The sequence below is a fragment of the Aquarana catesbeiana genome, linkage group LG01 (assembly GCF_042186555.1).
Source record: "Aquarana catesbeiana isolate 2022-GZ linkage group LG01, ASM4218655v1, whole genome shotgun sequence".
Lineage (NCBI taxonomy): Eukaryota > Metazoa > Chordata > Amphibia > Anura > Ranidae > Aquarana > Aquarana catesbeiana.
This window is the reverse complement of record NC_133324.1, coordinates 585,779,585-585,796,814: the sequence shown is the minus strand read 5'-3', so window position 1 is coordinate 585,796,814 and position 17,230 is coordinate 585,779,585. Positions and strand designations below refer to the sequence as shown.

Here is a 17,230-nt window from a genome sequence, read left to right as displayed (position 1 = left end):
ACACAGCATTTTTTAGTTGACAGACTGCCCTTAAAGCCCAGTTATATCTGATTAAAATGGTGCAATCCTTAATCATGTGCCTGGATGCACAGTACAACAAATGGATTTTTAATTTCTTGTTGGTAGAAAATGAGCTATTTTAATTAAAACTAGTTAAGCAGAAACATATTACATTCCGCTTTCCTTTGCATTTGTATGTTTGGCAATTAGGTGAATCAAGATAAAAAACAACATTTAATGAACATATGATTATTTTGCCCATAAAGGTTATATAAGATTTCATTATCATTAGCATGGAGGTAATTAACTAATCAAGAAAAAAGCGAGTCGTCGGTAACTGTCATGTAAAATTTTCCTTGTTGCCTATATTTTTTGTTGAAATTTTACTGCCTGCCTTTGTTTTTGAGTGATTTTATGAAAAAAGATCCAGCGATGAAGTAAAAGCTCAAAAGACAAAAAAGGCCCTTATTTTTTTAATGTTTTATGGGATGTAGTACATAGCATTGTGGCAGAAATAAAAAAAGAAATATGGCATTCATCTCTGCAATACATGCATATTTCCCAGTGTTTTATCCCTTGAAAGACCCTGCAAGTACAGGAAAATACTCAGATGCTAAATCCTTTTGAGGGCTAATACCACACAGCATTTTGTAATGGCCATTAGTTCTGCCCATTGTCTTTTGCTAAACTACCTCCACTCAGATCTTTAAAACATAAAGGCTAAACACTCTGTAGTTCAAGATAAAAAATAGGAGGGCATTTGAGTTAACAAAGCAGAGTGTACAGAAGACACAGGGAAATTTCATCCAGCATCCAGTGATATAATATATATATATTTTATTATATCTTTTCATGTGACAACACTGAAGAAATGGCACTTTTCTACTTTGTAAAGTAGTGAGTGTACAGCTTGTGTAACAGTGAAAATTTGCTGTCCCCTCAAAATAACTCAACACACAGCCATTAATAAAAGTGAAATGCAGCGCTAAAAATGATAACCAATGGTAAAAGGCACATCAGACATGGTGACCATTACCAATATATACATAGCTGAAACACATGAAGCACAATAACAAAAAATTGAATATTAGACGGGATATAGTAAAGTCCCAATGTATGGCTATGAATCTGATACAAGAGAGTCCCAAACATAGGCTAAATACGAATGTTGGACTGATGTAGAAATCTTCTCTTGTATATCATGAGTTGTACGATCATGGGAAGTGAATAGATGGAATATGCTTACCAGCAGGAGTGGATTCAGGTGCCGGTGACACCGAATCAAACAGGCTCTGAGATCCTTAATGGACGATGGTTGGACGGTGGTTGGTCCTGGAAATCCTGGATCTCGAGGGGGATCTATCCTCTATGGTCCACATCACGACTGTCCGTTCAGAAGCCAGAGGGGGAATTCTCCGCCACAAGTCTCCAGAGCATGGATGGTTCCCAAAAAGATAGATAGGACGCCAATAGTGCAGATCAAATGACGTATTTTATTGGATATAACCAATAAGGGTGAGCCTTACTCTTTCCTGCACTTGATTTTATTGTTTTACACATGATCACGTTTTTATATTGTTTGTTGATTATTGGTTATATCCAATAAAATACGTCATTTGATCTGCACTATTGGCATCCTGTCTATCTTTTTGGGAACCAACCATGCTCTGGAGACTTGTTTGTGGCGGAGAATTCCCCCTCGGGCTTCTGAACGGACAGTCGTGACGTGGACCATAGAGGATAGATCCCCCTCGAGATCCGGGATTTCCAGGACCAACCACCGTCCAACCATCGTCCATTAAGGATCTCAGAGCCTGTTTGTTTCGGTGTCACCGGCATCCGAATCCACTCCTGCTGGTAAGCGTATTCCATCTATTCATTTCCCATGATCGTACAACTCATGATATACAAGAGAAGATTTCTACATCAGTCCAACATTCGTATTTAGCCTATGTTTGGGACTCTCTTGTATCAGATTCATAGCCATACATTGGGACTTTACTATATCCCGTCTAATATTCAATTTTTTGGTATTATGCTTCATGTGTTTCAGCTATGTATATATTGGTAATGGTCACCATGTCTGATGTGCCTTTTACCATTGGTTATCATTTTTAGCGCTGCATTTCACTTTTACTTCTGTTTACAATATTGGTCATATTTTATGTAGCTGCTTTTCACATTGGGTTAGCGCAGTGTTATTTATATTTACACAGCCATTAATGCCTAAACCTTTGGCAACAAAAGTGTACACCCCAAAGTGAAATTGGGCCCAATTAGCCATTTCCCCTCCCCGGTGCCATGTGACTCGTTAGTGTTACAAGGTCTCAGGTGTGAATGGGGAGTAGGTGTGTTAAATTTGGTGTTATTGCTCTCACTCTCTCATACTGGTCACTGGAAGTTAAACATGGCACTTCACGGAAAAGAACTCTGAGGATCTGAAAAAAAGAATTGTTGCTCTACATAAAGATGGCATAGGCTATAAGAAGATTGCCAAGACCCTGAAACTTAGCTACAGCACGGTGGCCAAGACCATACAGCGGTTTAACAGGACAGGTTCCAATCAATACAGGCCTCGCCATGGTCAACCAAAGAAGTTGAGTGCATATGCTCAGCGTCATATCCAGAGGTTGTTTTTGGGAAATAGACATGAATGCTGCCAGCATTGCTGCAGGAGTTGAAGGGGTGGGTGTTCAGCCTGTCAGTGCTCAGACCATATGCCGCACACTGCATCAAATTGGTCTGCAAGGCTGTCGTCCCAGAACAAAACCTCTTCAGTTTGCTGAAGGCAAAGCAGACTAAGGACACAGATTACTGGAACCATGTCCTGTGGTCTGATGAGACCAAGATAAACTTATTTGGTTCAGATGGTGTCAAGCGTGTGGTGGCAACCAGGTGAGGAGTACAAAGGCAGGTGTGTCTTGCCTACAGTCAAGCATGGAGGTGGGAGTGTCATGGTCTGGGGCTGCATGAGTGCTGCTGGCACTTGGGGAGCTACAGTTCCTTGAGGAAACCATGAATGCCAACATGTACTGTGACATACTGAAGCAGAGCATGATCCACTCCCTTTGGTGACTGGGCTGCAGGGCAGTATTCCAACATGATAACGATCCCAAGCACACCTCCAAGATGACCACTGCCTTGCTAAAGAAGCTGAGGGTAAAGGTGATGGGCTGGCTAAGCATGTCCCCAGACCTAAACCCTATTGAGCATTGTGGGGTATCCTCAAATGGAAGGTGGAGGAGCGCAAGGTCTATAACATCCACCAGCTCTGTGATGTCATCATGGAGGAGTGGAAGAGGACTCCAGTGGCAACCTGTGAAGCTCTGGTGAACTCCATGCCCAAGAGGGTTAATGCAGTGCTGGAAAATAATGATGGCCACACAAAATATTGACACTTTGGGCCCAATTTGACATTTTCACTTAGGGGTGGACTCACTTTTGTTGCCAGTGGTTTAGACATTAATGGCTGTGTTGAGCTATTTTGAGGGGAAAGCAAATTTTCACTGTTATACAAGCTGTACACTCACTACTTTACATTGTAGCAAAATGTAATTTCTTCATTGTTGTCATATGAAAAGATATAATAAAATATGTACAAAAATGTGAGGGGTGTACTCACTTTTTTGAGATACTGTATACACAACATCCCAAAAGCAGAAACTGTACGCAAAAGAAGTTCATTGCCAGGGTTTTGATACCCTTTGGGTTAGAAGGTTCATTCCATTTTAGTTTGAGTTTTTACAATCTATTAAATATAGATTTTAGGAAGTTTCAACTCCTGCTTCTGGCTAAGATACAATTTCTTACCACATCATTCAATGCAACTTCTCCCTCTGAATGAAGCCTACATTAACAGAATTTATATATCTATCTGATCATTTACATAGCACAGCAACAGGTATTCCAACAACACCAGGTTATTGGCAACAAATATATTTTTGCATTGAGGTGGCTTGGTGCAGCAGCAAGTGATCATGCAAAGTTTGGAAATTATTTTATTGAATAAATAAAGGGATGGGATGCGCCCTTGCTGCACTGACCATAATCTGATATTGTTAGAGTTTTTTGATTTGCTGTGCACACACTGCCTGAGCAGGGTTTTACTTACCACAATAGTACTAAACAGGGCCAGAATTGGGGAGGGAGGGGCAGCAGTGTCTTTATGTGTTGGGAAGGGAGGCAGCAACCTGTAGAGTATATTGCATTGAGCTGATAGCCTGTCCTCACCCCTTCCATCCTTTGCTGACCTGCCCTGCCATCTGGTGGCTGCCCTACCTGATCATTTGAGAAGAGTAGTCCATGCAGAGGAGAGGAACAATGATGTCTCTGGTAGTGAGGTCCAAAGGCAGTCTGCACCAAGTACCGGCAATCTGGGGGAAATTTTTATTTTTTTAGTTGCACCTGCAACTGTCAGACAGGCAGAAGTGGTCCTGTACTGATAGTAGCATAGATAGCAACTGCAGAAAACCATCAGGGGAACCCACATCAGGGGCAAGGGACAATTTGGTATCTTCACAGTGGGCCCTGGAGGACCTAGTCCCGATACTGGTAGTATATGGGGCTTGTTGCTAGACCAGGACAGTTAAAGGAGGTAACATCAAGCCTCAAAGTTTACAGATTGTGGTATTTTCTTTTTCAATTTTGTTTCCCTCTTGCATTCACATCTGGACATGGTGATTAAATTCAGTAAAAAATTGTAGAGGAAATTAGATGTAAGGGTTAGTATGATGAGTCAGAATGCTCTTTATATCTCGGAAATACCAATCTCTCCTATCTCTTGTTTTGTGCTCTATACAGATTAAAAGTAGTCTTGCATAAATAAAGAGAAGACATGTTGCCTCCAATAGCTTATTCTAGCAGTAGTTTTTATAAAATGAATGACACAATATGAGAAGGTGTGCTGTAAAAGCGTAGTATTCACTAAAATGTTCCTAGACCAGCACTATGTCTAAATACAACCATGGCTTTGAGATGTATTCATACAGAAGTAGTTGAATAACACTAATTTATAAAAACCAGACTTTACTTTGTTGGTTATTGGTTCATAATTTACAGAATAAGTTACATTTATATATTTCTCAAACCATCTTTTCTCGTCAGTGTGCTACTCAAACTGCTGTTTTATAAAAAATGTAATTGGTATCTACAGCACTATCATCATAGAATATTAAAACACTCAGATAATAGCTCTTTATAAACTGTGATGAGGGATAGAAAAAGGAAGGTACAAAGAGGAGAAAGCTAGATGAGCATTAGGAATACACAATGCTTATTACGTAGTTGCACAGGAATGTTGTTTACCGGCCATTGGTTACATAGGGTCGTATAAGGATCTGTTGAGTAAGGATTTATTAAGGAAGGAAAAAATTAGGAAGGAAGTATTGTTTAAACTTTAACTTGATTATTTGACTTGTTTAGATATAAAAAGAATATTGATTTGTCTCAATAAAAAGAAACATTGTCCAATTCATTACACTTTTATATGGTTATATAAGAAAAATAAAACAAAAAGGGATTTTTTTTTAATGTAATATAATCTGAGAACAAATTTGCTAACATGTTTTTACCATTAATGCATATAATATGACACAACCACAGATACACTTAACTCCCAGATGTATTGTAAACTGTATTACTTAAATAAGCAGAATCAGATTAGGATTAATTAAAGCATAACCACAGAAGCAAATAAAATTGCTTGCCTCAAACAGTCTTATATATGCGCATGGAGATTGTTGACACATTTTGTTTGAAATGCTTGTTTTATTCTGAAATTTATGAAGCAGTAACTGACAATAATAAAAAAATCCTTAGTTAAGATGTGTGGGATTCACCATATGCTAAAAAACAATTTAAAGTATCTTCCTGTTTATGTCTGACACCAATCCAATAAACTTCAGAGCATGGATGGAGCCAGATTGCAACATTTTTTTTCTGAGAACACACGCTATGCCAAAACTTGAGCCATGTTCATGTACAATAACATTTTCTGTGTATACCTGTGCACTCAACAACACATGCTTACTTAATTATTCTTCGGTGAGCTATCATATGTCAGTTTATTAGGAGAAATGTATTGCTTGATTGTTCAAACGCTGAAGAGCAAAACAATGTTAAATGCTTTTTGTTTTCATTTTTAAAGGAGCAACATCATTGTACACTGGTTGCTGTCAGGGGACAGCCAATAGGCTGGGTGACTTTCTGAGACCTGAATAGTGACAGGGACTATCTGCAGTTATGTAATCCTCACTGCTAATCTGGGCCTTGAGCCATGTTATTTGGTACCAAAGTCGAGTGGATAGAAAGAGGCCAGTTTATCAGCAGCAGAGGTGACTAAAGTACAGATCACTCTAGTTAGCTTATTGATTGAATGGTATCTTCTGTGCTTTGCTAAGCATGGCCATGGTGGTCAGACATTAACACTAATGAGACAAATGTTGACCTATGCAATACTCAATTGTTTTAGTTAAAGCAGAACTAAACCCATCGACCTAACAGTTTCCAAAACAGTTAGTCAGGCATGTCTGGAAATTATAACTGTCACGGTTTCCTTTGCTCTCAACCGAATTATCAAGCCATCATGGCTGGTGTCATAACATATCACATGTGCAACATCATGGCAACTCCAGATTAAAGTGATTTTAAAGTCTCATTTTTTTCCGGTAAAAATAACAAACGTGTTATACTTACCTGCTCTGTCCCAGTGGTTTTGCACAGAGCAGCCCGGATCCTCCTCTTCTTGAGTCCCTATTCTGTGCTCCTAGCCCCTCCCTCTTGTTGAGTGCCCCCGCAGCAAGCAGGTTGCTATGGGGGCACCCGAGCCAAGTCACAGCTCCCTGTGTCCATTCAGACATGGAGCCCTGACCCGGCCCCATCCCCTCTCTCTTCTGATTGGCTAGCTGACTTTGATTGAAAGTAGCTGCAGCCAATGGCTCCGCCGCTGTGTCTCAGCCAATCAGGAGGGAGAATCTCAGATAGCTGAGGCACTCGTGGACATCGCTGGACAGAGGGGGACCTCATGTAAGTGTTAGAGGGACTGAGGGGGGCTGCTGCATACAGAAGGCTTTTTATCTTAATATATAGAATGTATTAAGATTAAAAAACCTTCTGACTTTACAACCCCCTTTAGAAGGATAGGTTGGTTTAGTTACATTTTTAAGCAATATTTCCAATATTGTTCCCACAGGTTTAAAGTTTTTATTATTATTATGTTAGGTACAGTACTTTTTCCTGACCTGATTGGACTATAATGCAAAAGTGAGTCCCCAAATTTAACTTTTCAATTCAGCAAAGAGAAAGGTGCAAAGCAAAATGAAGAAAAACTAGTATTTAAATTTTGACTGCTACAAACCTAAAGTGCATATAAACCCAAAATCTATTTTTTTTTTAGTATGTTTGGCATCATGACACAATGGGGATTATTTACTAAACCTGGAGATTGCGAAATCTGGTGCAGTTGTACATGGTAGGTAATTAGCTTGTTCAATTAAGCTTTGACAAAAAACCTGGAATTTGATTGGTCCCTATGCAGAGCTGCTCCAGATATTGCACTCTCCAGCTTTAGTAAATGAACCCTACTGTGTACAGTTTTCTATAGGTAAATCATTTGCTGCATCTCTATTGCAAAGTTTCTTACCGGGCCATCCTGCCAGTAACATTGCATCCTATTGCAGGCTGACAACATTAAACTGTTTGTTACCCCAACACTTTATATTCCTGATACAGTATCTCACAAAAGTGAGTACACCCCTCACAGTTTTGTAAATATTTTATTATATCTTTTCATGTGACAATACTGAAGAAATTACACTTTGCTACAATGTAAAGTAGTGAGTGTTCAGCTTGTATAACAGTGTAAATTTGCCGTCCCCTCAAAATAACTCACACAGCCATTATTGTCTAAACCTCTGGCAACAAAAGTTAGTACACCCCTAAGTAAAAATGTCCAAATTGGGCCCAATTAGCCATTTTCCCTCCCTGGTGTCATGTGACTCATTAGTGTTACAAGGTCCCAGGTGTGAATGGGGAGCAGGTGTGTTAAATTTGGTGTTATCGTAAAAGTTACAATTTTGGAGGTATATGCCTTATAAACCAACTGTCTGAAACAGAAAAATTATGCTTACCTTACAAATCTCTGAGTTAGACTTTCCACAAATTGATAGATCTCTATCCAGTTATTTGCCACACTCCCCGACCTTATTAAAAAAAAAAAATGCACATTAAAAAAATATATAAAAGCACTAATATATATATATCTGACAAGGCTGCAAGTAAAAATATGTTTTATACAGATTAGTTAGATACAGTAGGTAGATATATCTAAAAATATACATAATAATAATACAATATAATAAACAGTTTACAGAATATTGGATCATCTGCAGGCTTATGGTTCTGAGGGTTTAATGTCTGGCTATCATGTTGATCCATTGCACTATCTGAGATACTGACTTAGAAAAAGCAGACACATCCAGAAATTTGACTTCACTCAGGTACAAACTGCTGCATGCTTATTCAACGTCTATGACTCAAAGGATTAAAGCAACGCAGCCAGGCAACTAGTATTTTCAGCAATGGCAGCCTACAGGTTTCCCTCTGTACAAGTTTCCTTTACCAAAATATCACAATCGACATATGGGAATTGCTATTGTTCACTTGGTTTTAAAGGTACAAGCTCCAGGAATATCATCCATAGCTTGTCTTCAAGTCAGTAACTTGTTAAGTAGTAAAGCCAGAATCAATATGGTGCCACAACCTAAGTAATGAATGTTTCCAGATTTATGTCCTCAAGGGTTACATTTAAAGGGTTACTGTACATTTAACATTAAACCCCAATCCCACAAGCTTTGCTCTCCTTCTGACCAAATTGTGAAAAAACACTACCAACCTCACATACAGGTAAACAAGTGTTCTCAATGGTGCTGCCTGCCCAGGACCGGGACTTGCCCAGACATTTGTGCTGCTCTGGCAAAAGACAATAATATTTTTTGGCAGTGTATTATGTGGATAGCTATTGTTTTTTCCTATGACAGCCGTTTGTTTAATTTATCAAGGGCATGCAAGACAGGTGCCCAACCTAAAGTGGACTTTGCACTTGTTTAATGTGCTCCCATCTCAAATTGAGAAGAAAAAAAAAGAAGAAGAAACAAACCACTGGAGGGAAAGAAACCTTACCCCCAACTTCCATACAGTAGGGCATGATGTCACCATCCTTCAGTGTCATCTTGGAGGATATGATCTATTCAGCATTCAGTCTGGAGTCCAAGTAATGCCAGATAGACTATATCCCCCAATATGACACTACAGCAAAGTTCAGATAGCATCTTCTTGTGAAATTTGGGATAATCCACATGTCCCAGGATCTCATTGGAAGGATGGTAAGTATTATTAACTAACTTTTCCCCCCACATGTGTTTTCTCTTTTCTTCCGCAGCAATTTAGGATGGAGGGGGGGGGGGGGAGCACTGAAGAAACAGACCTTACAATTTTAGTGCAAGATCTGCTTTATAATCACCAGGCTGTAGGCAGATGACCACATTGATAGCAATCATGTATCTGTTATTGAGCTGTGTAATTATGTTCAGCTATTAAATCAGAATGGGGAAAAGGTGTAGGCAGTATAGAAATATATACTTTCATAAGACAGCCTTATAATTTCACTATTCTCTTTTTTCATTGTAAGTTTATTGATTTATTGAGACTGGAGAGTGCAAAATCTGGTGCAGCTGTGCATGGTAGCCAATCAGCATCTAACTTCAGCTTGTTCAATTAAGCTTTGACAAAAAAAACTAGAAGCTGATTGGTTTCTATGCAGAGCTGCACCTGATTTTGCACTGTCCAGTTTTAGTAAATTAAATCCACTGCATCTTCAATTATTAAGCTCAGCAAACATTACGTTTGGAGGAGCTGCTGTCCTAACAATCTGAGGTTAGTACAGCAATCTCCCCTGCTGAGTTATTGTGTTCTGAAAGGGGGACTGCCCCCCCCCCACTAAGCTCTCAGCCTTAGGCTGCCTGGGTGCCAATTGCCAGACCTTTTTCAGTCATGCCCCTTGCACAGAAGGTGGCCGAACGGCTGCTGTACATATGGGCCAAATGTCAGCTGGTTTCTATTGAACCGGCTAATGCTGCACGATATTCGGCCCATCTGTGCGGCCCTTTAGTAAATAAACTCCAGTATCAAATTGACAACAGACCTATCAGGTTTATTGAACCTTTTATCTCATCAGTCTTTAAACAAGAATGTCATTTGCATGATTCCCTGATATATAGAGGACCATTACAGCATGGATTTATAAGTCTATATGAAACACAATAATGTAAAAAAAAGGGTTCAAAATGCAGTATTAAACTCAAAGCCAAATATGCAATATATTGCAGCTTACAATCCTTAGATGTGGTGGCTGCTTTTTCACCTGGTGATCTGGCTGTTAACCCACCTCCTGTATTAGAGTCCCCATTCTGGATGAAGGAGAACAGGGGGCACCTTTGGACAGCAGCATTGTCAGTCTGGAGGGAGGGGACTGTTAGATGTACTAGCAGATTTAGACATACTAACAAACTGAAGCCAAACTCCAGCTCACACTTGCGTTACGCAATTAGTTAAAGCAACAGTTTTTTTTTTCTTTGGGATAAAGGTTTTACCTTAATGAATAAAAGCTTGTTAGTACGTACCCCTCTCAGTAGTAAATGGTTTGACTCATCACTCTATCTGCTACATTTGCAGGAGAGCTTGTTCTCCTGGAAAGAAACAGACTTACTGACAGGATCACCAGATGAAATTAAAGAACAGAAAGCCTAAAAAAGAAGACTAACACAGCTGCCACATCTAAGAATTAGTAAGCTGCAATATAATAAATATTTGCTTTTAGGTTTAAAACCACTTTAAGTTAAAATACAAACTCCATGATAAAAACACAATAGTTTTCCTTTAATGGTAGAGAGAGAAATGATGATTGTTGTTTACAGATATCCCAGCAATGTTATTAGGGCAGCGCCCTCAGCATCAGCTTCCTACAGCACTACACACAGCACTGGGCTGTTACTATAATTTAACAAATGACACAAGCACTGCTGGCTTTCAAAGCATTAGCTGTTTTAACTATTACATAGCCTGGGTTGTTTTTCTGAAGAAGCTAAGCAACCAGCCCTGCGTGTAAACTTATAAACCTTTATACCATTTTTGTATCCTTCTTTACCTGGGGATTGGGACTTTGTTATTTCTATATTGTTTTTAGGCCACGCGCAGGCCTCTAACTCCTTCTTTGGGGTTTCTTTAATGAGGTTCAAGTCTGTTCTCCAGGTGATAAAGACTTCATCTACCTATAACATGAATGGCCATGCCACAATGATGTCATTCCTGCGCATGTGCGCGGGAGTCATGGCCGCGGCACAGAGCTCTGAAGGAGCAAATAAACAAATAAAAGAAGTCCTTTTGTCAATGAAACCGGTTGGGCTGAGCTGTATGTTCCCGCTATCATGCATTTTACATGTTAGGATGTTCTGTGGTGGCCACCTTCCTTTTTTACCATGCAATGCTGTTTTTACTATGGATATGTTTAAGTGCAATACTTTATTTTAAATGCAACTCTTAAGAGGTTTTACACTATTCAGCATTTTATTTTTATTTGGATCTGACTACATGATCGTCATTTGGTTGGAGTCCCCTGGATGCTCTGGAGCGGTTCCTGATGTGGTTCCTTTGTACAGCCCCTGCTGATGACCTCTACCAGGACATATTCATCAAGCCTGTTTGACCCTTCGTAATAAAGGGTCCAGGCTCTCTGGTAAGAGTCCAACCTATTGTGGTGGTGGCTTGTTCACTTGGTGAAGGGATTGGATAACCTTATCCACAGCTGAATAATGGAGTTTGCCATTTGACCATTATGGTCCATTTGAGACACTGATTTTTCTAGACTGTTTTTTTATTCATAATATTTTTCAGTATTTTTAATATCAGTCACTGTTAGCGCAACACACCTTTATTTTGTTTCTTGTTTTTTGTTATAATATCTCACATTTGTGGTGCTGCATTTTTTCACACTGAATAATCTTTTCACATGGCAAGTATTATTTTTGTATTTAAATAAACATAAAGGCCTTAGGCAAGGTTCACAAAGATGTGGTGCAAGTTGAATCTGTTTTTCAGATCAATTTTCTACTAGTAGCTGCAGTCTGAGTTGATGCGGTTCAGATGCGATTCTAATGCATTTTTCATTTGGATAAGGCTGCAATTTCTATCCTAGTCTCTGAACACATCCCTGAATCTCTATCTCATAGAGACTAACTGAAAACTCACTGGATTTGTGTTATTTTGGGCCAGATTGGCATTTTGGATGCAGTGTCCATTCAACTCTATGCACCTAAAGATCGCACCACAAAGCACTAAACTCGCACAGGATCCTTTTTCAAATCAGAACGGATTCAAAATACGCTGAAAGCCATGCTAATTCACTTGTCGTGCAATTCCATGTGTTCTGGAATGCATCATAAATCGCATCAGTGTGAACCAGGGCTTACTGGCCCTTGAACTTATGTCAGATGGCTTAAAAGAGCCTATAAGGGAGCTTTTGGATCATACAGCTCCTAACTATAAAATGGTGAGTTTCTAGCAGCCATATTGACAATATGCTTTGCTGTGATAGAGAAAGCATAGAAGTGCTGGATGAACTCTTAAAGTAGATGTAAACCTTTACTGATGTCCTGGAGGTAAAAAATGTAGCTTGGGGAATTTGGAGGTCAGAGTATGGAAGGGTTTTTACACCATGATGCTCCTGATGTCCTGCAGCTTCTTTACAGCCTGTGCCTGTCCACATGCACTACAGTGATATATGGAATGGCTGTCCCTGCCTTTGATTGAAAAAAATAATAGTAATGGCAGGTGGGAAAATATCTGAGCCTTGACTATTAGAGGTCGGGCTTCTGCTCTTTTAGCCTGGTTTCACACATGTGCGGTGCGAATTGAAGCTCAGGTTTCACTGGGGAGATAACAATCTCCTGTTCAACGGATTCATTGCGTTTTTGCTCAGGATTAGAGAGCAGGGAGAGGGGGAGGGAGGGGGGGGGAGAGGGGGAGGTGTAGTGAGGAGAAAGAGAAAATCCTTGTTCAGAACGCAATGCATCTGCGAATCAGATGCGTTCCCATAGGAGATAATAGGCTTGTAGTTCGCACCGCAATGCCCAAAAAACGCACACGTTTTTTGTGCAATGCGCAGTGCGAATGCAACGCACATATGTGAACCAGATGCATTCATATGAATGTATTTTAAAATGTCCTGCGAATTAGATGCGGTGTAAGCCGCATCTAATTCGCATAGGTGTGAACCCGGGCTCAATCTTGTTTCAGAGACCGCTGGCCTCATTTCAATCTATTACAGATACTCTTCATAGACAAATATCTGAGCTGGCGGCTTTGTCTTGCATGAAAGCTTTTCTGGTTTTGTATATAATGACTCCCAAAGGAGACATTGGAAATAGCTGGGTCCCCCTTACCTGTCCAGAGGCTGCCTTCCTTGTTTTCAATCCCAGTAGCTCACTGACAATGTCAGAATCCAGTCCAGGGGACTGGCAGGAACATTCCACTAGAATACATGGGAGAGGTTGCAACATAAAGACTCTAGACAAAGTGGGACTCAGACCACGAAACTTAGGAGTATTTATGGTGTAGCTTTTTTTGCAGCCCTAGATGTCAGATGATGCCTATAGCAATCTGGAACTGCATTGTCCAGCCACTATAAATATTTGTGGCTCAAATAATACACTATGATATTTATTTTATGATAAAACCTGCTATGTCACTCCCTCTTATATTGCAGCCTAATTAAGCTGCTTATATATTCTCCAACCACTGAACAAAGTTTGTGGCTATCGTCTCTCAGATAAAACACTTGTTTTTGTGAGATAAACATGCCTTATCTCTTTCTATTTGCTATTCATTCAAGTACTGTCCTGATGCTAGCCAGTATCAACCAAACACTAAATTCAGGTTTTGATAGTAATTAGAGATACAGGGATTGGAGGGAGTTCAGGAAATGTGGGTTGTGGCTTTGAAGACTATTCTGTTTTATTCAACTTTTAAAACAGCGCATTGTGCTACTGTAATAAAAAAAAAGCTCAGAAAATATACAGTACTACTGAACCGCTTTGCCACTGGCCAATTTATACAAAGGTAAGGGCTGTAGCTTTATTTTTTGGGGGGGAGAGGAGGGGGTTGGTCAAAGATACTAATAAATGTATGTGTTGCTATTCATTTTATTTCTCTCCCACATACTTCTAGAAATGTATTTAACAGTCTCACTCCATCTTAATTTCTACCATTTGTTTGTTTAATGTGCCACTGCCATAAAAACAGCATGTAAGCGGCAATGTCTGACCTTTTAAAAATGCTGTTTGCCTGGCTTTGTCTGGCTTGAGAACTTATGAATCATTAACCCATCATACAGTGGTGTATTATTTGCATTTCAGTAGTTTGATTTTCTATTATTTTTAGTTTGTGTCATTTATTCTATGTTGTATTTTATTTGTATGGATGTTTATTAGAGTGTAGTTTTAACCACTTCCCGACCGCCGCACGACTATGTACGTCCTAATTTTGAACGGGGATATCGTTGTTATGGCAGCAGCTAGCTGCCATAACCCCGGTATCCCCGTTTTCGTGCGGCGGCCGGCTTTCAGATAAAAGTGGTCCCTGCGGCGGATTCGCTGCGAGATCACTTTTATCGGTGGCGGGAGAGGGCCCCCCCTCGCGTCCTGTTCTCTGGTGTGTCTGAAGACGAGTGAGGCCAAGATGGCGCTCACTCGTCTCCATGACACTGCTGGGCGGAAGCGACGTCAAAACGTCACTTCCGTCCACGCCTCTTAAAGGCATATTTTTTCAAATGTCATTTTTCTAAATGACTTTTTTTTTTTTTTTATTGCATTTTAGTGTAAATATGAGATCTGAGGTCTTTTTGACCCCAGATCTCATATTTAAGAGGTCCTGCCATGCTTTTTTCTATTACAAGGGATGTTTACATTCCTTGTAATAGGAATAAAAGTGACACAATTTTTTTTTTTTTTTAAACAGTGTAAAAATTAATAAAATATTGTAAAATAAATAATAAAAATAAAAAAAAAATTTTTAAAACCCCCCTGTCCCGACGAGCTCGCGCGCAGAAGCGAATGCATACGCGAGTAGCGCCCGCATATGAAAACGGTGGTCAAACCACACATGTGAGGTATCACAGCGACCGGTAGAGCGAGAGCAATAATTCTAGCCCTAGACCTCCTCTGTAGCGCAAAATATGCAACCTGTAGAATTTTTTAAACGTCGCCTATGGAGATTTTTGAGGGTAAAAGTTTGACGCCATTCCACGAGCGGGCACAATTTTCAAGCATGACATGTTGGGTATCAATTTACTTGGCGTAACATTATATTTCACAATATAAAAAAAAATTGGGATAACTTTACTGTTGTTTTATTTTTTTATTCAAAAAAGTGAATTTTTTCCAAAAAAAGTGCGCTTATAAGACCGCTGCGCAAATACGGTGCAAAAAAAAAGTATTGCAATGACCGCCATTGTATTCTCTAGGGTGTTAGAAGAAAAACCATATATAATGTTTGGGGGTTCTAAGTAATTTTCTAGCAGAAAAACCTGTTTTAAACATGTAAACACCTAAAATCCAAAACGAGGCTGGTCCTTAAGTGGTTAATTTGTTTTATTTGGTGCTAATGTCTGTTATTGAAAATGTTGTTATGTCTTTGTGTCTTGTTCTGTTCATTGTTGTGATCTTGCATTGTTTTTGTTGAGTATGGCATGTGTTGCAATCATTTCCCTTTGGGATCAATAAAATATTCTGAATTTGAATCTGAATCTGATCCTAAAAACCCATCTCTTCAGAGAAGCCTATCCTGCCTTCCCCTAACAACTGTACTCTACCTTTCTCCATCAGCTCACCCCCCACCATTATTACCTTTTGTATCACTTGACCCTCCCTCCTAGATTAACGAGCAGGGCCCTCTGAATCATCCTGCATTGAATTGTATTGTAACTGTACTGTCTGCCCTTATGTTGTAAAGTGCTGCGCAAACTGTTTGGGTGCTATATAAATCCTGTATAATAATTCTGAATCTGTATCAACCCAGCATGCAGCAAATGAGTATTAGAGATAACTTGGAATTCTTTATCTCTGTGCTTTTTCTTGGTCAGTGACTAGGGATGAGCCGAACACCTCCCGGTTCGGTTCGCACAAGAACCTGCGAACGGACCGAAAATTCGCACGAAAGTTAGAACCCCATTGACGTCTATGGGACTCGAACGTTCGAAATCAAAAGTGCTCATTTTAAAGGCTAATTTGCATGGTATTGTCCTAAAAAAGATTTGGGGACCCGGGTCCTACCCCAGGGGACATGTATCAATGCAAAAAAAACTTTTAAAAACGGCCGTTTTTTCTGGAGCAGTGATTTTAATGATGGTTAAAGTAAAAAAAAAAAAAAAGTGAAATATTCCTTTAAATATCGTACCTGGGGGGTGTCTATAGTATGCCTGTAAATTGGCGCGTGTTTCCCGTGTTTAGAACAGTCCCTGCACCAAATGTCATTTTTAAAGGAAAAAATCTCATTTAAAACTGCTTGCGGGTTTAATGTAATGTCGGGTCCTGGCAATATGGATGAAAATCAGTGAGACAAACGGCATGGGTACCCCCCAGTCCATTACCAGGCCCTTTGGGTCTTGTATGGATATTAAGGGGAACCCCGCACCCAAATTAAAATAAGGAAAGGTGTGAGGCCACAAGGCTCTATATACTCTGAACAGCAGTATACAGGCGGTGCAGACAGGGACTGTAGGTTTGTTGTTAAGTAGAATCTGTTTGTCATTTTGAACGGGTACATTTTTAACGTGTTTAGCTCCAGCCAAAAAATCTTTTTTAAGCTTTTTGGAAAACATAGGGAAGGGTTATCACCCCTGTGACATTTGTTTTGCTGTCTTTCCTCCTCTTTAGAAGATTTCACCTCACTTTTTGTCCCAATGACAAATGTTTTTTGAAAATTTGGGGTTTTTTGTGGAACAAGGATTGGAAAGCATCAGTGGAAAGGAGAAATGTTTTTCCCATATTAACTCTTACAGGAGAGAATTTCCCTTCCTAGGGGTAGATTTCATCTCACTTCCTGTTGTCTCCTTCCGTTTGCAAGTAGGAGTCGTTTGTAAGTTAGATGTTTGAAAGTAGGGGCCTGCCCTATATACTCAGCA

General features: G+C 39.7%; 1 protein-coding gene across 2 annotated transcripts in view; it reads right to left on the bottom strand.

Annotated features, from left to right (window-relative positions):
- Window positions 1-17,230, bottom strand: part of ANTXR2 (ANTXR cell adhesion molecule 2) — a 328,021-nt gene that overhangs the window by 291,537 nt on the left and 19,254 nt on the right. For both annotated transcript variants that reach the window (XM_073597974.1, XM_073597968.1), the window contains exon 3: window positions 8,127-8,198. In XM_073597974.1, the coding sequence (XP_073454075.1) occupies window positions 8,127-8,198 (72 nt within the window). The remainder of the gene's footprint in view (window positions 1-8,126; window positions 8,199-17,230) is intronic.